Source organism: Myxine glutinosa, chromosome 6 (assembly GCF_964187855.1).
Source record: "Myxine glutinosa chromosome 6, kmMyxGlut1.1, whole genome shotgun sequence".
NCBI lineage: Eukaryota > Metazoa > Chordata > Myxini > Myxiniformes > Myxinidae > Myxine > Myxine glutinosa.
This window is the reverse complement of record NC_136266.1, coordinates 101,193,986-101,215,656: the sequence shown is the minus strand read 5'-3', so window position 1 is coordinate 101,215,656 and position 21,671 is coordinate 101,193,986. Positions and strand designations below refer to the sequence as shown.

At 45.0% G+C, this 21,671-nt stretch overlaps 3 protein-coding genes across 4 annotated transcripts in view; 2 read left to right on the top strand and 1 right to left on the bottom strand.

Moving 5' to 3' along the window:
- LOC137430108 (septin-5) overlaps positions 1-6,304 on the top strand; it is a 40,257-nt gene extending 33,953 nt beyond the window's left edge. For both annotated transcript variants that reach the window (XR_013623834.1, XM_068120674.2), the window contains exons 10-11: positions 2,816-2,873; positions 5,415-6,304. Coding sequence is in view for 1 of the 2 variants with exons in the window: in XM_068120674.2 (XP_067976775.1) it covers positions 2,816-2,873; positions 5,415-5,495 (139 nt within the window). In the remaining variant the exon portion in view is untranslated. The remainder of the gene's footprint in view (positions 1-2,815; positions 2,874-5,414) is intronic.
- A 6,342-nt stretch (positions 6,305-12,646) lies between these two features.
- COX6A1 (cytochrome c oxidase subunit 6A1) lies at positions 12,647-21,300 on the top strand. The gene is made up of 3 exons (XM_078780264.1): positions 12,647-12,806; positions 14,590-14,735; positions 21,093-21,300. The coding sequence occupies exons 1-3, from the start codon at positions 12,671-12,673 to the stop codon at positions 21,186-21,188; spliced, it is 378 nt and encodes a 125-aa protein (XP_078636390.1). The 5' UTR covers positions 12,647-12,670; the 3' UTR covers positions 21,189-21,300.
- The window catches only part of HGSNAT (heparan-alpha-glucosaminide N-acetyltransferase), a 51,974-nt gene continuing 47,879 nt past the window's right edge, over positions 17,577-21,671 (bottom strand). The window contains exon 21 of the mRNA XM_068120676.2: positions 17,577-21,667. Within this exon, the coding sequence (XP_067976777.1) occupies positions 21,486-21,667 (182 nt within the window). The 3' untranslated portion in view covers positions 17,577-21,485. The remainder of the gene's footprint in view (positions 21,668-21,671) is intronic.

Genomic DNA, 21,671 nt, shown 5'->3' with positions numbered 1-21,671 from the left:
AAACGTCGGCTGCGTGAGGGCCGGGAATTCCACGAGCAGGCGAGCGAACTCGTTCGTTGCCGGGAGGGCGCACGCCAGTTCGGTCGGCGCGGAGCTGCTCATTGTGCACGCCAGGGAGCTGAAGGTCTCGGCGTGGACAAGGCGACGTCGTTTGACGTCGACCAGCAGCCCGTGCGCGCAGAGGAAGTCCATTGAAAGCGCTGGCTGCCGAAGCAGAGGGTGACGACGCGTGGGCCGAAAGTGCGTATGGCCGAGCCATTAGCAGCGACCAAAGAGGGGCCGCAAACTGCGTCCAGCCTGTCCTGCTCGGAGGCAGGTATGACGCTCAGTTGGGCGCCGGTGTCGCACAGGAAACGCCGCCCAGACGCTTTGTCCCGAATAAACAGCAAGTTGCCCGAGTGGCCGGCGCTCATGGCTGGGAATGAACGCCGGCCCGGCCGTTTCCCGACCTGCCGAAAGTGCACGGGGGCCGGCACGTCCGAGCCTTGTGTCCGAACCTGGCATGGTAATAACACCACGCCCGGTCAGGTGGAGGCCCCGGCCGTCGTGTCGGAAGCGGGCGGTGCGGCGTGGCGGCCGCCAGTTGCACCGGCAGTTCGGCCTCCAACCGCGCAGGGCGCTCGGGCGTCGTGGGCGTCGCCTCGGACGGCGGCGGGCTCCAGGTAACCGCGCCGATGTGCTGGCCCGCCGAGGAGATCTTATCGGCTTCCCTGGCGAGGGCACGGGAATCCGTGATCAACGTGCCAGCCAGGGCGAGGCGTACCGGGTTAGGCAGCTGACGGAGGAACAGCTCCCGGAACAGGAATGCCGGAGAGTGCTCGCCGAGCAACGAGAGCATATAGTCCATGCGCTCGGACGGGCGCGTGTCGCCGAGCTCGGGCAGGTCAAGCAGGCGCCGTGCGCGTGCTGCCGGTGAGAGGGCGAAAGCGCCGAGGAGGAGCGTCTTCAGCGCGTCGTATTTGTCAGCAGCCGGCGGGTGCTGGAGGAGGCTCAAGGCGCGGGCCGCGGTGGTGGAACCGAGCGCCGCCACAACATGGTGGAAGCGGGTGTCATCCGCGGTGATGCCTCGCAGGGCGAACTGGGAGTCCGCCTGGGCGAACCAAACAGCCGCGTGAGCCTCCCAGAAGGTAGGCAGTTTAAGCGTCACTGCCGTATCCATGTCGGTAGGTCACCAATGAAGGAACTGCGCTCCAACGCGAGTCGAAAGAATTGACGCGACCAAAGACGGAATTCGTCCGAGTTGCTTTATTGAAACCAAACAGCTCAGGTATTCTGACAAGCCCGTTTTTCGGGCAACAATATATATACACATTTATGTCGGGAAGTTTGCCCGGCAAAAGCTATACCGGGCATGCCCGGGTATCAAGGGCGAGCCTTGGAAAGGCGAGTCTGGACCTGCCCGGGCGTGTTTGGCTGCGGCCTGGCAAGTCGAGGCTGGCCGTGCCCGGGCGCTCTGGGCGAGCACTGGAAAGGCGATAGCGGGCATGCCCGGACGCTCTGGGCGAGCCCTGGAAAGGCGATAGCGGGCATGCCCGGACGCTCTGGGCGTGCCCTGGAAAGGCGATAGCGGGCATGCCCGGACGCTCTGGGCGAGCCCTGGAAAGGCGATAGCGGGCATGCCCGGACGCTCTGGGCGAGCCCTGGAAAGGCGAGAGCGGGCATGCCCGGGAAAGACGAGACCGGGCGTGCCCGGGAGGTTCGGGCGTGCCCGGGAACAGTGAGTCCGGGCATGCCCGGGAGAGGCGCGTCTGGCCGTGTTCTGGCCGGTGCAAGGCGATTATGTACATCCAGCGGTAACCGCTACAATACTTGCTTTAATTATTGCCTCCAACTTATAGAATAAGTCATTTAGTACAGCATCCAATCTGATATACCATCTATCTATAATTCCAGTAATCTCTGTGTGTATGTGTGTGTGTCTGTGTGTGTGTGTGTGTGTGTTTGTCTGTGACCGCTGTTTCTCGACAACCACGGGTCCGATCTAATTGAAACTTGCCAGATATATTGCTGGGGACCTGAGGATGTGCCTTTTCAAGGTTTGAAATTAATCGGACAAGTGGTTCCCAAGGTATGGTCACCGTACTCGCAAGCCGTTCGCTTTGGCTTTGCGAATGGACCAAACCATTTCATGTAAATAGAGGGGGGGGGGGGGGGGGGTTCTACCGTACTCGCAAGCCGTTCGCTTTGGCTTTGCGAATGAACCAAACCATTTCATGTAAATAGAGGGGGGGGTTCTGTGGTCGTTACTGCCACGTGGTTTCAAAGTTTTTTTTTGTTGTTGTTGTTTGCACGCATGTTTTTTTGCACCCACGTACGGGCACGCCCTAGTACTCTCAAATACGGAGTCACGTAAAGGTAGTCAGGGAATGGCATGGCATCTTTAACATCCATCAACTAATGTCGGCAGATAGGATGCCAGTTTAACGTCCATCCAAGGGATATCACACACGCTGATGAATCACCCTGCCACTCAAACACAGAGATAACAGTTTATACCTGGGTCGGAATTCGTACCCAGGCTATACTGCTTAGAGGTGAGTGTGCATACCTTGGGGCCATCCTTAGTAGAGCATATTATAGTAAATATATGATAAACTATAGTATTTCTCACAAACGTTACTATTGTATGTTTTACAAGGCCTGGGATAAGTAAAGCCCTTGTGATGAAAGACAAGAAGCTGCACAATTCAGCTGTATTTTCTAAAACCTAATTTAATCTGGTCTAAAGGCCAAATTATTGGAGAATATGTTGCTCAAAACATGATGTACATATCATATACTAACACCATTAACACCCTGCTCTTGCGATGGACAGGATGGGTGGAGGTGTACCAACAACAACTGAGGAGATGATTCAACAAAAGGAGCAGGAGGTAAGCTGCTGGTTGTTTTGTAAGGATCTCAAGGTATATTAAGTTTGTTGTGTTGGAAAGAATCAGGTGATACTATAAATGGTGGCTTTGTGAGGGCATGGATATACAGTGAAGGGTGGTTTTGATTGGATCACATGGTAAATTGCTGACAGTTCCACAAACAGCAGATTGTATATGTTCCGCAGATTTGTAAGGAGTAGGGAGTAAAGTACACTGTATCATGTCGATTCAAATGGTATTTCAGAACAACTTTATTCATGGTTTGTTGACACATTCTGTAATGGTTTAACATTAACTGTTGTTGTGTGACCACAGTCTTTCTGGCTCAGGTTTCTTTTATTTTGAGTTTAGAAAAATTTTCAAACTACTATTTGATTTGGAGCTTCAGGTACATTGAGCTTCGAGCAAAACATGCATTCCATGAACAAACTAGATGGTATTCATTGAATACTTACCCTGCGCAGTCAACTTGTTCTGAGCCAACTCTTCTGTTTTTGAACATTTTTTTTCTTTGATCCAATATGGCTGCCAGACCACGTGAGCGATGACATCATAAATTCATATTCTCTAATATAATTGTTGCATAGATCACGCTCAATACATTTCAAACTGATCAGACTAAGCGTTGTCCCTGTCGAATTATGACGTCATAATTATGGCATCAATGACGTCATCGTTAACAACACCTATTCCCCATATGGAGTTCTTTACAATGAGCCACGTTTCAATTTTTTCCATGCAGGGGTTTGCGGCACACGGCACACGTACGTACGTAATTGGATGCTTAACCTCGGTTTTCGCTTCGCGAGCGCAGGGTAACTAGAATTGGACTCGGTAGAGCGCGTATCTCCGCCAGGCTGTCCAGTTTACATTTTTTTATCCCACCGATAGGCCAGATCTGCACGTGGACCTGAACCAGAATCCAATCAGCTTGTTCTTGTCAGCTACCCAATTCATCTACCAAATTTCGTCCGAATCCGTCCACAACTTTTTGAGATATTGTGCTATACAGTGAAACCTTGACTTACGAGTGCCCCAACTTACGAGTTTTTCGAGATACGAGCCGTCGCTCGGGCGGTTTATTGCTTTGAGATGCGAGCCGAGATCTGAGTTACGAGCTTTCGCCACCCGGTCACGTGGTTATCTTGCCGTGCACGTACAGTATCTCTGTCGTATAGCGCTGCATTTTTGTTTTCGCATGTTGGTTATTTTGAGTTTACGCCGCCAGGTGGGTTCCGGTCACGTGGTTATCTTGCCGTGCACGTACAGTATCTCTGTCGTATAGCGCTGCATTTTTGTTTTCGCATTTTGGTTATTTTGGAAAATTTCATGTTCATGTCGAACATTTCATGTTCATGTTCATGTTTTCATGTTCATGCCATGCCAGGCCACAACTTGTTCAGAGTGCCGGCGATAGCTCACCTTCTCTTTGTGGAAAACACGGTGAGATCCTTAACATCCAACAACTAATGGGACGCAAACGGGGCGCCCAGTTTAGCGGTACACACATTGATGAATCACCCTGCCTGTGATTCACCCATGACAGGTTATAGCTGGGTCGGGATTCAAACCCAGGCTGGACAGTTTAGACTTTAGAGTCAAGTGTGCGTACCTCCAGTCCAGGCCATCCTGCCAACTTGTATGCTGCATACAGGTGAAATATAAAGCGCGAGATATTTTTATATATACTGTATATTTAAAAAAAAATTGGTGTGGTTTTTGGCGGGCTGGAACGGATTAATAGCATTTCAATGCATTTTAATGGGGAAATTTGATTTGAGAAACGAGCAATTTGAGTTACGAGCTCGGTCACAGAACGAATTAAACTCGTAAGTCAAGGTTCCACTGTATATCGTTTTTGGCCCTATCTCTCAATGGTGAAGAATCTCTTATAATTATAATTCTAGTATCTGGATCCGAATATTCACCAAAACCTCATCATTTCGTCCTTGTCACACACCCAACCTGTCCACCAAATTTCATCCGAATCTGTCCACAACTTTTTGACATATCCTGCTCACAGACAGACAAACAGACATGCACGGGTGGAAACATAACCTCCGTCCACCTTTGATGGCGAAAGTAACAAGAAACAAGAATGACCGCACTGTGGTCACTCAAACCTGCGACAAAATCTGGTAGCATTCTGATCGGGTAAAGCTCATTTGAAGCATTCTTAAAAGATGAACAGGCCTTGTAAAAAGAGGAGGATACTGTGTGCTGGTACCCTTCCCAAATTCGAAATCCATGCCTTCATCTCGGTGCATTACAGCAGCAGCAGAGGCAAACCAGCCCGGTGATGCAAATATGAATGACGGTTATATTCAATGACAGTATAGTGCCCCGTTTTGAATATTGCTTTGAGTATGTAACGGCTTTCTGGACTATTCCAATTAAAAATTGACTGATGTATTTTTGAGAGGCCAACTCGTCATTTAAAATCCAGTAAAGGCTCATATAATATTTGTTTGCGGACTATCTGTCCAATTATATATATGAATTGTGCTGTCTCCTCGCTTCCCTATTTCTTTCCCTCCATAGTTGATGAAAATGCAAACCCTACTTTACAATATGCAAGAAAAGTTAAACAAGCAGAACATGGAAGATGAACTTCAGCTTTGAAGAGAATGGAGGAGCGCTTGTGGGATCACAGACGATGCAGATCAGTGGGTGCGAGTTCTACTTGTTTGCAGTTTTGGTGATCTTAAAGATAGCGAAAGGATGTGCAATTATTATGTCTGACCAGGAAATGTCACAAATGAAGAGCTCAATCTGTAAAATCAGTAACATGAACTTGAATCAGTAACATGAACGAATAACTTTTAGTGCGGGAATGGCTCCCAGATAAAACATTTTAAAAACTACCAAGTTATGGTAGTTGCTTCACTCGGTGATTGGTTGCTTCTCTGTCTGGCAAGTTTTTCCAATAAGTAACGAAGTGGAAGAACCGGAATAAAAATCATTACCATGTCAAGAAATTCACAAACGTCACACACGTTCATCATATCTTTGTTTCGTTATTCCATTAAATACGTTTTCTACCACCCCTACTTCCTCCACCCAAAACTCAATCTGATCCATTAAAAAGGTCATGATTGCTTTCGTTTGATGTTCAAATCGAAGCATACTGCTGCACAATCTATATTATGATGTCAAAGCACGACATAATTCTTTTTTTTGTCAAGTATGGGTTTACAACACTGATGTAAAATGAACATGGAAGGTGTGTTTGAAATTCCCATTTCCAAATTAGGTTCTATCAGAGTCCGATATTATTGATTTAATGTGTGGGAGATGTTAGAATTCAAAGTTACTTTATTTTGATATATCTAAATTGATGTTGAGTTTTAAAATGTTACTGTACACTTTTATTTAACCAGAGGTAAGATGTTCCACAACTTGTTTGTCCAATAAAATTAATCATTACTCGGTGCAAATGTAACACTCATTGTGATAATGCAACGCTGCCCTTTTTATCTCCTTTTAATTTTGTAACAAAATGAGTTAACATGTCACTGTGATAGCGAAACAATGGCTTGGCATTCAGTTTCACTGTGTGTGTTCAGTGCACGCTGTGTTCCTCAAGTTAAACAAGAAAAAGAGCGATCAGAGATTGCAAACCCTCGCCAGGATGTATTTTCAGTGGTTTTTAAGGCTTTTGTGTTAAAACAAATATGGCGACCGAACCACGTGATCGATGACACCATCATTATTTTTTTCTCCACTAATTTATTCCTAGATTATGCTCAAGAAATTTCATCTTGATCGGATGACGTTTTGTACTTGTCAAATCATGACGCCATAATGGAGGCACCTATGACATCATCATTCAGAGATGTTATTCCACATGGAGAGTTCTTTACAATGAGCCATGTCTCAATTTTTTCTATTAAGCGCTTTCGGAGATATAGAGGTGCAATGTTTTTCGGTTTTTCCAAGATGATCGCCGAACCACGTGAGCGATGACGTCATCATTTTTTTTTTCTCCACCAATTTATGCCTGCATGACGCTCAATAAATTTCATCTTGACAGGATGAAGTTTTGTACTTGTCGAATTATGACGTCATAATGGAGGCACCTATGACATCATCATTAACAAATGTTATTCCCTATGGAGAGTTCTTTAAAATGAGGGATTGTTTGCCTTGGTGCTTGATGCCTGGCTTCCGGTTGGGTTTTATTGTCATTTATTAATTCGTGTACTAATGGGCCTGACTAGTGTCTATTGGTTTAGTCTGTAGTGCCATAAGGACAATGGATAAATCACAAGGGGTCACACACAGGGGAATTAACATAATCCCTACACTAGTTAACACGCCCCATTCCTAGTAACAGGGACATCTATACAAGCTTACTCCGAACACATGGTCAACACAGGTCCCTGACTTATGTACATTGAAATGGTTCTTTCTACTTACGATCATCGGAGCACCTACCTATGCAGATCTACCTGAATCTTTATATCACTCTACCCCACCGACATAACAATACGTTATGTGCTGAATTCAATATATTTCTTGAGACTTGTCCTCAAGACTTGAGACTTGACTTGAGACCTGTCCTCAATCAGACTTGAGACCTGTCCTCAATAAGACTTGAGACTTGCCCTCAATAAGACTTGAGACGAGAAAAGATCAAGGTTTTGGATGTGGGAAGATAAAAGATGGTGGTGAACAGCTGTTTTTAAAGATCTGGAGGGAGGAGTGGGATTGAAGAGAGTGAGGGAGTTTGTTCCAGAGGCGTGAGAAAAGAGGAATGAAAGAGTGAAGGTGATCAGAGAGTTGATTTTGGCAGTTTCATCAGAAGAGAGTTGCTGGCAGTTCTTGTGCGACCTGTAGGACAGGGCTTTTTTGCCGATCTGGGGGACAGAGCACAGACAGGGCTGGGGGAGCCAGGCCAGAGAGGAGTCGGTAGAAGACAGAAGGACCACCAACCTGCCTGCAGTGAGTGAGTGAAAGGCCCTCAGAGTTAGCTTCATCGCGGGAGATTCCAATGATTCTGAAAGCTTTGGTTTCAACAGTGTGAAGCTGAGCTAGGAGTGAGGCACGAGCATCAGCCCAGAGGGAGGAGCAGTATTCCATTGAGCTGCGGATGAGAGCCTTGTATGTGGTGAGGAGCTCAGGTGTGCCAAGGAAGGACTTCGCACGACGGAGGATGCCCAGTCGGCGACTGCCTTTGGAGGCCAGCTTGGAAATATATTTTTCCCAGGAAAGATCATGGCAGATTGTGAGACCCAAGAGCTTGAGTGACAGAACTTCTTGGAGAGGATTGTTGAGAAAGTAGATGGGAGGGTTGTCCAGACTGTCTTTTTGGAGAGACAAAGTGAGAGTGTGAGATTTGTCAGGATTGAAAGACATGTTTCACTTGTTTGACCAGTCTGTGATTTTGTCCAGATCTACAGAGAGTGAGGAGGCTGCAGACTGCCAATCTGAGGGAGGAAGTATGGGGGCAGCAGAGAGTGGAGTCAACAGCAGAGATAGAGAGGATTTTCCAGAGAGTCGAGAGATCATTGATGAAGACCCGAAAAAGCACAGGGCCCAGAACACTGCCTTGGGGAACTCCAGCCTGAACAGGAAGGGGGATATGAGACAAATCCATTTAGGGCCACACGTTGACTATGACCAGAGAGGAAGTCTGCAAGCCAAGCGTGGAGATTTCCATGGATACCATAGGAGGAGAGTTTGGTGAGCTGAGCAGGATGCCAGACCGTATCGAAGGCACGTGATATGTCAAGGGAGACAGCTCTAATTTCCTGTTTGACATTGAGGACCTCCATCCATTGTTGAAACAGCAGAAGCAGCATGTCCAGAGTAGAGTGACCTGGTCTGAATCCAAATTGGTGATCAGAGATCAAGCCATTGGAGAAGAGGAAGGATTTTATATCCGAAGCAATGAAGGATTCCATGACTTTGCTGATAATTGGGAGCAGGCTGATTGGTCTGTAGTTGCAAGGATCTGTTTTTGCACCTTTTTTGTGTAAAGCAGTAATGTTGGCTGATTTCCAAGCTGATGGCAGATGACCTTGAGCAAAAGAGAGGGTGATGAGAACAGAGAGAGGGTGTGAAAGAGCGGCAGAGCCGGATTTTAGGACCCGTGGGCTGATGCCGTCTGGTCCAGTTGCAGAATCAGATTCGAGGTTTGACAGAAACTCACCACCTTGTCAGGAGAGAAGGACACAGAGTCCAGGAGCAGCTGGGTATGACTGGGTACAGTGGGTATAGACAGAGACGGGTTTGGGACACAAGATTTTGAGGTAAACACAGAGTTGAGGCATTCAGCTTTTTCACGTGCGGAGTCAGCTGTGTAGCCGTTTGAGGTAAGAGAGGGGATAAAGGAGGAACAAACACCAGAAACAGATTTGACAAGATGCCACCAGGATTTGGAAGAGGGAGACAGGTTTGAGAGTTCACTCTTGAGAGTGGAGAGATATTGTTTCCTGGTTCTCCTGAGGGTAGACACACACTTGTTCTGAGCTTTGTGAAAGGAAATGAGATTGCCTTCCGTTGGATTAGCCTTCCAAGAGGTAAAGGCAAGTTGTTTCAGGGCAACTGCCTCACCACAAGATTCTGTGTACCATGGATGGCAGGAAGGGTATGACAACTGAAGACGAGTTGGGATAAATCTGTGCATGAGAGAGAGAGAGAGCACTTTACTTTGGAAGAATTCCCAGGATCAGTTGATGTCAGAGGCAGTAGAGATGGGAGACCAGTCCAGATGATTTATGGCTGCTTGAAGACCTGCCAGTTGGCCTGAGTGAAATGCCAGACTCGTCAATGCTGAGGAGGCTCTCTGAGAATGGCCAGAGAGATGTCCACTTTAACAAGCAAATGGTCAGATGAACCGATTGGAGCGGAAGATGAACAGCAGACACTCTCTGTGATGCTGACTGAGACTCTCTCTGTGACTTGAGACTTTCCCTCAACAATACTTCAGACCTGCCCTCAATAAGTCTTGAGATTTCAGTCGTTGTACTACTACTACCACCCTGAGCGGTTGCTGCATACAACCTAGCACCGGTATCTAGAAAACATTTGGTAGACGGTAGGTGTCAACCATTGAATTATTGGTGGATCTTTGCTCTGACCAATAATTCTGTACTCCGATAACTCGTATATTATTTCCTCATATAATCCCGTGCTCTTGTTGAGTTTTTTTTACTCATGACTTTTTTGGGTACCGGTACTTCCTCTTCGAGTGCGCTGTTCAATACAGCTCCTCTTGACTACAGGGAATTTTAAGTAGTAGTTACACGAGTAGGTGTTCTGCATGGTCGAAGAACAATATCTTATCTTATCGTGTCCACGGATAGTCTATACATGGTCCAGCCAAAACTGGACACATTTTTGCGCCTAGTTGTTGAATTCGGCAAGATCTGCAACAGTGCAGGGTTCCTCTGGCGATGGACATTGCAGGAGATGTTTCATCGTCTGTGGCTCAGTTCCACATTCGCAAGTTGTCGGGCTGGTTGTATATCCCCATTTGTTTAGTGACACCTTTGAACGACCTACACCAGTCCTAAGTCTGTTAAGGCATTTCCATGTTATCCAGTTGCAACTAGAACGCCACTCAGTAGAGCGCATACTCCCGCTGTGGGTTTGTTTGGAATAATACGTTTTGTTTACCATCCCCCCTCCCCAAAACAATAAATGAAAAAGAAAGTAAGCCCTAACTGTCAGATAATTTATTTTGATACATCTCGGAATTAGAGGAGAAAACCCTCATTTAAAAATAAGAATAAAAGCTTTAATGCAGTAAAACAGAAAAAATCTTTCCCAAAATAATTTCCAAAAAAAATTCCTGGATCAGGAATAATATCCTGAGCTTCACCAAAAACTAATCAATTCTTCCTTATCCCAAGGGCAATCATCCCACCAACTTTCATCCAAATCCGTTCAGAACTTTTCCAGATATCTTGTTCACAAACACACGAACACGTGAAGATACGAACACACACACACACACACACACACACACACACACACACACACACACACACACACACACACACGGACGGACACGATCGAATGCGTTACTCCCTGGCGGAGTAATAAACCTGAAAATCGCAGAGCCAGACCCAGAATTATTTATTTGGTCTGGGAAGCCCATGCGAGGTTTCCTCTTCTTCAGCCTCTCACAACCCTGGGTGAATATGCGATCTTTTTTTTAAAAGTTGGAATTTTGCAAAATCTGTTTTATTCGTTTGTTAATATACCTCAGCCATTGACAAATCTGGAACTAAGTCTTTTTCAGTTCATCAAATACTGACACCGCGAATGACATTCGCTGAGCTAAATGTTGATATCTCTCCTGAGGTAAAAACAAAACAAAACAAAACACAGTTTTAAAGCATTATACGTATCAAGCGATACATTTTATGAAACACACGTGGTGGTTTTAAAATGACAGAATATGTCTTTATTAGAAAAAAAAAATTAACATTGAAGACGACACTGCTAAAAAAATACACCACTCTAACGCATAACCACGAGTTTAAACTACATTTACAACAAATATGAAAACTATTTTCATATCACAATGTTAAATATAGAATATATAGAAGATAATGTTTAAAAAAATGAGCCCTATCTTCTAATGGTAAAAAAAATCCTTCAAAAAATTCCTGGATCGCGAATAATATCCTGAGCTTCACCAAAAACTAATAATTCTTCCTTATCCCAAGGGCAATCATCCCACCAACTTTCATCCAAATCCGCTCAGAACTTCTCCAGATATCTTGTTCACACACACACACACACACACACACACACACACACACACACACACACACACACACACACACACACACACACACACGAGTGAATGCATTACTCCCTGGCGGGAGTAATTAGCTCCTGGGGGGGGAGGATTTTCCATCGCTGGGGGTTGTTCGAGACTGGTGAGCCGGTCTTTCCATAAAGTGATGTGGGCTTCAGATGGGGTTGGTTGTTATGAAACGACACTGTTCATGAAGCTCTTCCTTGACTTGAGGCGACTGAGTGTAGGTGTATGACCACGCATAGAGTGCCTCTCATCTGATGTTTGACGGAGTCGCTCTTTCTTGCTGGCTACCGTTCTTCTTATATCAGGGGGAGCTATAACCGCCAATATATATCGGCTGTTGGTGTTTTTTTGGTTTTAAACAACCTGTGATAGATCGGCAGCTTGCATTCAGAACGGCATCCATCTTGTTTGCATGAGTTGATCTTTCCCATGCAAGGCAGGCGTATTCAGCAGTGGTTTAGCAAAGAGCAAGTGCATTGGTTCTATATCCATTATCCTTGTTGATGTCATTACAACAGACCCAGGACGAGGCTCAGGTCTATCTCTGTCATGTATTTCCAAAATAAATAAAACGCACAGCACCATCAGACAGTTTTGCAATGTCCCACGCCAGGACGAACTTGGCAAAACAAAAAGAGGGAGTTTGGCCGAGCCGGATTGGTCGATCGAGCGACGTCTTTAATCTGTATCGAGTCGATCATTAAACCTGTTGTCTTCGAGTACCTCCTGGTGTTTTACCTCTGACGTCTGAACACGACACGTAACAACAATACAACATAGGCCTGATCGACTGAGTGGGCTCATGTTTTTGGGTTTCCTTGTGTACGTCATATGTAGATGGCGCTCATTTTGTGGTGTATAATAGACGATTGTTAGCTCGGTCGGAACGATGATCATTGTGCATTATTATATTATATGACGTTAAGCGGATATTTCATTGTGTGGTGTATACATATCAAAGAAAAATTCCACATCAAAAACAACGTACAAGGAACCACGAAGTAAGGAATAAATAATGAAAATAGGAATCCGGATTCCGGAGTTGTATTTCGATTTGGGCTGTTTCGTCATGGCTTCTTTGGGGCTGCGACGGATATTTGGCGTTGTCCGCACTTTCTCCGCTGCTGCCGCCGATAATGGAGCTCACAAGGGTGAGTACTACGCTTATTGTATTATTACATCGTACATGTCATGATGGTGTTATTGCGGCTTTCGAGGGGTTTCTGCATTTTTAAATTCTATTATGATATAAATAAGTAGTGTCGTTGTCTTCACCAAGAGTAACACTAACTAAGGAGAAGATGTCGGGAATAACTTGGTAGAAATAGAATATTAATACATTTTGTGTTTGCATGTAAAAATCAAGGTCATCGGTGAGACTTCGTTGTCGAGACGACGGTGACCTTGCGGGACCGCCCTACGGAAGTCCGGCAAGTAGGGGTTGCCACCACCATAGACCATGGCCACCACCATAGACTACCATGGCCACCACCATAGACTACCATGGCCACCACCATAGACTACCATGGCCACCACCATAGACTACCATGGCCACCACCATAGACTACCATGGCCACCACCATAGACTACCATGGCCACCACCATAGACTACCATGGCCACCACCATAGACTACCACGGCCACCACCATAGACTACCACGGCCACCACCATAGACTACCACGGCCACCACCATAGACTACCACGGCCACCACCATAGACTACCACGGCCACCACCATAGACTACCACGGCCACCACCATAGACTACCACGGCCACCACCATAGACTACCACGGCCACCACCATAGACTACCACGGCCACCACCATAGACTACCACGGCCACCACCATAGACTACCACGGCCACCACCATAGACTACCACGGCCACCACCATAGACTACCACGGCCACCACCATAGACGACCACGGCCACCACCATAGACGACCACGGCCACCACCATAGACTACCACGGCCACCACCATAGGCCAGCATCGGTGGTTGCCCCACCACCATAGGCCAGCATCGGTGGTTGCCCCACCACCATAGGCCAGCATCGGTGGTTGCCCCACCACCATAGGCCAGCATAGGTGGTTGTCACCACCATAGGCCAGCATAGGTGGTTGTCGCCAGCATAGGTGGTTGTCGCCAGCATAGGTGGTTGTCACCACCATAGGCCAGCATAGGTGGTTGTCACCACCATAGGCCAGCATAGGTGGTTCTCACCACCATAGGCCAGCATAGGTGGTTGTCACCACCATAACAGCATAGGTGGTTGTCACCACCATAGGCCAGCATAGGTGGTTGTCACCACCATAGGCCAGCATAGGTGGTTGTCACCACCATAGGCCAGCATAGGTGGTTGTCACCACCATAGGCCAGCATAGGTGGTTGTCACCACCATAGGCCAGCATAGGTGGTTGTCACCACCATAGGCCAGCATAGGTGGTTGTCACCACCATAGGCCAGCATAGCCCTTTGACACCACCATAGCCCTTCGACACCACCATAGCCTTTCGACACCACCATAGCCCTTCGACACCACCATAGCCCTTCGACACCACCATAGCCCTTCGACACCACCATAGCCCTTCGACACCATCATAGGCCGTTGACACCATCATAGGCCGTTGACACCATCATAGGCCGTTGACACCACCATAGGCCGTTGACATCACCATAGGCCGTTGACACCACCATAGGCCGTTGTGTTGTCCGTCCATTAACTTTTTTCAATTTTTTTTTTTTGTGCTCCACCCTTGTCACCTGGCTGATTCTTTTGAAAGTTGGCACCTAAATACAAGACGGTAGCTCACACAATCTCTTGGGCTTCGAATTTAGATCATGTGTGGCTCTGGTGGAGGGGGGGGGGGGGGGGGCGAATGGAAGGTTAATTTTTTTGTGAACTAGTTCCGTTTTGTCCTGGGATCCCTCCCTCAGGCAGCTCTCGCACATGGAAGATCCTCACCTTCACGGTGGCCCTACCTGGTGTGGGGGTGTGTATGCTGAACGCCTATCTGAAGACCCGCGGAGGGCATGAAAGGCCTGAATTCATCCCTTACCCGCACATGCGCATTCGCAATGTGGTATGTGAACTGCTATATTCCTGTCTGTGTATTTAATGATCATGTGATCGTAAAAAAAGGAAAAAGAAGAAAAAACAATGTTTGAACTCTTCCTCATGGCCAAAGCAATCTTGAACACCTACCATGATACTGGTCTGGTTACCTCCACCACCAAAGGTGGATGGAGGTTATTTTTCACCCCTGTCCGTTTGTTTCTTTGTGAACAAAATATCAAAGTTGTGGATGGATTCGGACCAAATTTGGCAGAGATGTAGTGTATGTGACGACGTAATGATTAGATTTTGGTGAAGATCTGGATTTGGATCCGGCTACTAGAATTTGTGATTCTTCACCATTGGGAGATAGGGCCAAAAACAATACATAGTGGGATATCTCAAAGTTGTGTACGGATTTGGACAAATCTTGGTGGACTGGTTTGGTGTCTGACAAGGACGATGCGATTCGATTTTGGTGAAGATGTGAATATGGATTCGGATATGAGAATCATTTCATTATTTAAGTGATTCTTCACCAATGGGAGATAGTGCCAAAAACTATACATAGCCTGCTATCTCAAAATCCTGATATCTCAAAAAGTTATGGATGGATTTGGACAAAACTTGTTGGACTTGTTGTGTGTGTGACGAGGAGGAATCGATTCAATTTTGGTGAAGATCCAGATCTGCATCCAGCTAGTCGAATTTTTAAAGTGATTATTCACCATTGAGTGATGTAGCGAACCAGGCAGAGGTATGCTCCCTACTGAGTGCTGTTCTAGTTTTTTATTTGTAATGTTTGGCAAAATGATTTATCTCGTGAGATTTGACCATTAAACAAAACTCCTTCCTGCTTTGCAATCACCAAATTTATTTGTGCAATTAGGGGTCCTCCAAAATTATTTACATTTTCAAAGTGGGGGTTGGGGGGGGGGGGGGGGGGAGGAGGAGTAGGGTTCACCAGTGTGTACAACTCTGAATGCCTTTTGAAAATGTTTTAAACCTGCAATTGACTGCAAAAAATTTTTAAACATAGGGGCAATACCCTTGGTGCTCACCTGGTAGAATAAACAGTATACTGCTGAATAAAACTGAATAAGGGTATTTTGAACCAATTTGAATGGTTCCTAGAAGGCAGAGCAGCATGTAGAATCATGCTAACATAGTCGTGAGACTTTAAACAAACAAATAATACCTATTTTGGGGGCAACCCCTACCTCTCCCCCCCCCCACCCCCCCAATCCGGATACCGGATAATACCTCCTCATACCCCAATTTTTCTAATGCCGTGAACAATGAACGTGAAGGACATGGGTTCTAAAAACCGTAACAATATTAAAGCTAACTTTTGAATGTTTTTTTGAAATATCGTGTACACAAGCCAAGTTAGAGAATAGAGATGGTTGCTATGGCAACATAATTCATCCAAACACCGCCGTGATCTAATCGGGTTGAGATAGTGTCATGATGAATAGACATCTGAAATATGAAAACTAAATGTTCAACGGCTTTTGAAATATCACGTACATAAAAGTACATGGACAAATGACTGGTCGGACGGACGTTGCTCATTTTAATGTCCCCCATCTCCGACCTTGTCGGTGGGGCAGGGGACAAAACGTGTGCCTTTTATTACCTCTACCACCGAAGGTGGACCTTCCATTATTCAAAGTCCTCTGCTATTATAACCAAAGGTGGATGGATCCGGATCTTAATGTCATCGACAAATCGAACTACTTCAAAACCATCATAATCTGTTATCCTGATATTAAGATGGTGCGGCCGCAAAGATGGCGTTGCAAGTAAAACATTCATTAGGATTATGCAACCACCTGCTGGCTCCAAGATGTAAATAGGATAAAAAAAGAAGTGCATCATAAAAGCAATAGTAAAAACTATTGTAACTATACTATAAAACTATAAAAACTATAAAAAAAGTACTATATAAACTATAAACTATATTTTATAAAAAAACTTTATAAAAAACTATAAACTAAAAAAACTATAAAAACTATAAATAAATAAAAACTATAAGTAAAAACTATAAAAAACTATTTACTAAAATAGTAAAAACTTTTGTTTTTAACTCTAATGTATTTATTTGCTCCTTTCTTTTAAAAACATTTTTTGTATACATAGTCCAGGCTCGTGGAAGAGCTAGCACACTGAAAGGATCAGGATGCAAAACACACATGGATGGAGAATGAAACTTCAAGGAGGAAAAACTGGAAAATTAGGAAGGATTTGGGTGGGGTTAACGATGATCATGGTTTTAGATTGGGGACGATGTGAGATGGTGGTGAACAGCTTTCTTGAAGACTTGGAGGGCAGAGTGAGTTGGAAGAGGATGTGGAAGTTCATTCCACAGGTGGGGGAAAAAAAGAGGAACAAAGGAGTGAAGGTGAGCAGTGATCCTGGATTTAGGGAGTTTTAGCAGAACAGGGTTGATAGTTGACCATGAGAGCCCTGTAGAAACATAAGAGGGACAAAGCACTGAAAGAACAGAAAGACCAGAAACAGAAACAGAGAAACAGAGAAAGAAAGAACAGAAATAACGCCAAAGAAAGACCAGAAAGGAGGTTGTGTAATTCATCACTTCTTCACTTTGCACTGTAATTGTTGTGCTATCCCAGTATAGCTTCCTGAGTGAGCTACTAAAGGAATTTCTTTGACAAGGCAAAACAAATTCAAACGTTATGAACTTGTCAACATAGGGAATCCGTATTGCACTGAGATAAATATGTATTTGTGTGTGGGGGTCATGACCACCTACGAGGTGTAATCAGATGACCTCGCCGAAGAAGGTGGCGGCAACGACATTCCGGGTGGTTGGAGTAATCAGGCCGTTTAACCAAATACCAAGGAAACGGTGTTCGTGATAGAAAACGAACCCTTTATTAACAGTTTGTACATTTTACCCAAATTTCCTCGATTATCTTAGGATAGGTTAAGCTATGTACACATGTAACAGTTCACATAAATGCCAGCACAATCTCTTGATTCCTGAAGCCAGGGCAGTCAGGTTGTGCATGTGATGATCGACTTGATGATGCAGTGAGCAGTGGAGGCAGTTGTAACCAATTTAGAATGAAGCAGTATATGGTTGACTTGACTGTGTAGTGAGCACTAGAGGTAACAACCACAGTTGTTTTACCACAAAGGCAAAATAAACTGAGAACAAAGCAGTCAGATTAGTACATGCAAGTTCTATGTAGTGGAATTTTGCAAAGAAACTGCATTCAGTGTTTCCTTGCAAACCGTAGCAGTTCAGAATGATGTCACGTGGAGGAGCAATAGGAGGAGGAGGAGGAATAGGAATAGGAGGAGGAGGAGGAATAGGAATAATAATGCTTGCAAGCCTTAAAGAACCGCACTAACCCAGAAAAGGATGCTCCAGACAGCCGAGGCTGTCCCACTCAGGCTGGAGCTCTGATAAATGCTGAGTCTCTGAGTTCTTCTCTGAGCCCTTGAGTGGAACAGTGAAGCTATTGCAGAGACGTTACAAATGTTCCTAGCCTTGATATGCTCTTGCCGTCTCTCCATGTCATCTCAACACAAGTTGATGCCTCCTTTATTTATTTATGCTCTGTCAACCTTGTCACTCGAAGGTGGAATCACCCCGAGAAACCTCAGTCTCCTCTTTGATTCACTCTGTCTGCCATTTAACGTCCGCCTTACTGTGGTCTGCTGCGCACGTTTTGTAGTCTCTCAAGGACCAATGACATTGTTGCCCTGGTGTCCAACACTATAACTTATTCAGGCACTGCTCCCTCCCACCCGCTGTGGCAAACCTTTGCCCTGCCACTCATTCGTGATATTGTCTAACATCGACTGTTCTACCCTGTGGCAAATTGGTAGCTGTGGTTTTACTCTGATTTATCGACCGATTTACCATTCTCTATTCAACTAACTTTGCAAATACCAAATGATTCTTATGATAAAATAATAACCGTACATTAAATTCTGAGTCCCATAACAACAATTTTTGCATCAATCGATCAAAGGAAAATGTCACAAAATACAGAAATTCACATTTTTGTAGCGATATCTATTGAAAAATTTTGTTGAGGCATTTGGCCCTGAACTCGGATTCTTGTTTTGGGTTCATTTTGTAAACTATCGCATTTTTATTTTTCTTTTGAAACCCTTTCTTTCATTGCGTTGTTACAACACTTTTATGAAGGTGCAAGGGGTGCAGAAAGTGTCAACGGTTCGAAACTGCTTCCTATGTGAGAGAAAGAGAGAGAAGTTCACAAAATCTGCTTTAATCAATGATTTGATCATCCTTTTGTGCCCATCGTTGCACACAACCTTCTGTGACTGCTGAAGCAGGTGATGTGGTCCAAAAATCGCTTCAGCCAGTACAAGTATGATTACAGTCTGAAGCCTCCATTGAGTAATCTGTGTTTGATGGTGGACAGCACATAGGAAGTGATGTCATTTCAGCGATTCTATTTTCAAATGTTGCTTTAACCCAGCAGTGCATGATTCTCCACTGCACCAAGTGTTGCTGGAGCATTTTAAGTATTTTAATTTCCTTGGCGATGGTGGATGCGAAGATTTCAACCCCCTCTGCCCCCCACATTTTGCCACTAGTTTTTGATATACCATTTGTGTTTCACATCGTATGCACAATAGACGCAATAATGCCAAGTAAGAAATCAGGCACACAATGCACCTGACCAGGAATAACACAGCACCATGGGTGAGAATGTTTGCTTTCAAAGTTGCAGATTCAAGTGTCAGGTGTAGAGACCTTGTGGATTACCTCTCTATAAACAAGAGTGCACATGATTAACTCTGCACTGTTTGACTGCATATAACAACAACAACAACAACAACAGGCATTTTAAGGCCATTTCCCCTGCTAGAGTGGGGGTTAGCCTTGCGGGCCCCATGACAATCTTCTCCATTTTCCCCTATTTTCTGCATCTCTCCTTGTTAACCCCCTTGCCCGCATTTCTTCTTCCACCACCTTTAGCCAAATCTTTCTCGGTCTTCGTCGTCCTCTACTTCCTTCTCCATTTATTTCCATCACTTCTCAAACAGTCACTTTCATCCTTCCTCAACACATGACCAAACCATCTCAACCTGTTCCTCTTCACAGCATCCATCACAGGCTCTATTCCCATCATCTTTCGCAATTCATCATCTGTCTTCCTCTCTCTCAACGATACTCTGCACATCCACCAAACCATTCGCATTTCCACCCTTTCCAGCCTTCGTTGCTGCTCTACGTTCATTACCCATGTCTCGCTCCCATAAATCATAACACTTCTCACATGCAGCATACACCTTTCCCTTCAGCTTCAACGACACTCCCCTCCTCATCAGCACGCCACTCAGTTCCCGAAACTTCTTCCATGCACATCTCACTCGAGCAACCGTTGCCGAGTCTGATCCGAGGAAGATCCGAGAAGAGCCGAGTCTGATCCACCTTCTCCATTCAGCATGTCTCCGAGGTAGCAAAATGTTTTCACACCTTCCAGCTTCATGCCGTCTCCAAGATCCATCTCAACATTTCTGCCATCTGCAGCTCCCTCTGTGCACACCTTACACTTGACTGCATGGATGTATATAAAATTTTGAAAGAAACTGTCTGTTAATAATGCTGCTGAAAGTAAACACACCGATTGTGGCAATTAAGGCTTTAGTAAAATAAAAGTTCCCTTTTGAAAGTAGTAAAACTACAGAATAGGATGGATCTGCATAGGGTAAGAATGGCTTAACAGATTGTTTGTGTATTGATACGACATAATTGAAATCACCACGACCCTTAATGAGCTAAATGTTGAGTTTACGTAAACGTAAAGACCTGACAAAAGGTTTGTGTTTATGTATTATACGTGTTACATTGTGCTGAATTGTGGTCCCAAATGGAATCGGACACCGACGGAAGATGGATGGATGTAGCTTTGCATAGTCTTCTGTGGGGAGAGGCCTGGCTGAGTTTGCACGTTATCTGCAATGGCTACAACCTACGTATATATCTTACATCTCAAAGCAATTATTCCATGAGATTGGCTTTGGCCTGTTTGACATTACCAGCTTGAGAGCATTGCTCATGTTGCAGGAATACTAAATATACAGTATGTTAATTTGTCCCCTTGTTGATGCAATTTGTGTGAAAGTATTGCCTCATAATGTCCGGATCCTGCATGTGAGGTAATGTCCAAGTTTCCCCATGAGCCTTAATTCGCTGTTCAATTCTAGTGTTTGAGAATGGCATAGCTGCAACATAAACCTTTTATCATTAATTTCCAAATATCTTGCCTTTGGGCATGGATTGCGGGGCATTTTATGCGAACGAGGAATTGATTGATTGTGCTCGGCTCTTTCCGTCTGATTGGCTAACCCTTTTCTTGCATTTCTTTTCTTTCAGAGTTTCCCCTGGGGAGATGGAAACCACACTCTGTTCCACAATCGACACTTGAACGCTTTGCCTGATGGTTACGAAGATGAGTCTGAAGACCACTAATCTGTTCCTTTCATTGGTCACATTCTATCCTTTACTTTGATTTGTCCCTTGCTACAGTCTGTAGAATTGGTCTTTCTCTTAAATGCTAATAAACTGAAAAACTTCAAAAGAAGGTAAATGCTTTGTCTTGATATTAGCTGGTGTACAGGAAGTGTGTGCTTTACCAAAATGGCAGCTCCCAGAACTCTTGCTTTGAAAGTAAAAAAAAACAACAAAAAAAAACTTTGCATTGGTCAAAAAGTACTTTGTATTATAGTTTGGCAAATGGGAAATGTGATTTGGGGTAAATGGAGTGTATTAGACCCTCAAGAATACTCCCTTGCGGTGCAGCACAAGAGCAACAATGACCCAGAGCAACGTAGTTGTTGCGTCTTGGGCCAGCAAAAATGCATGGTCAAGCCGATTAGGCCGTGGCCAGGCCAGGGGAAAGTACGACCGTAGCATCTCATGCCCCAGATACAGCAAGATGGCATTCTTTCCTGA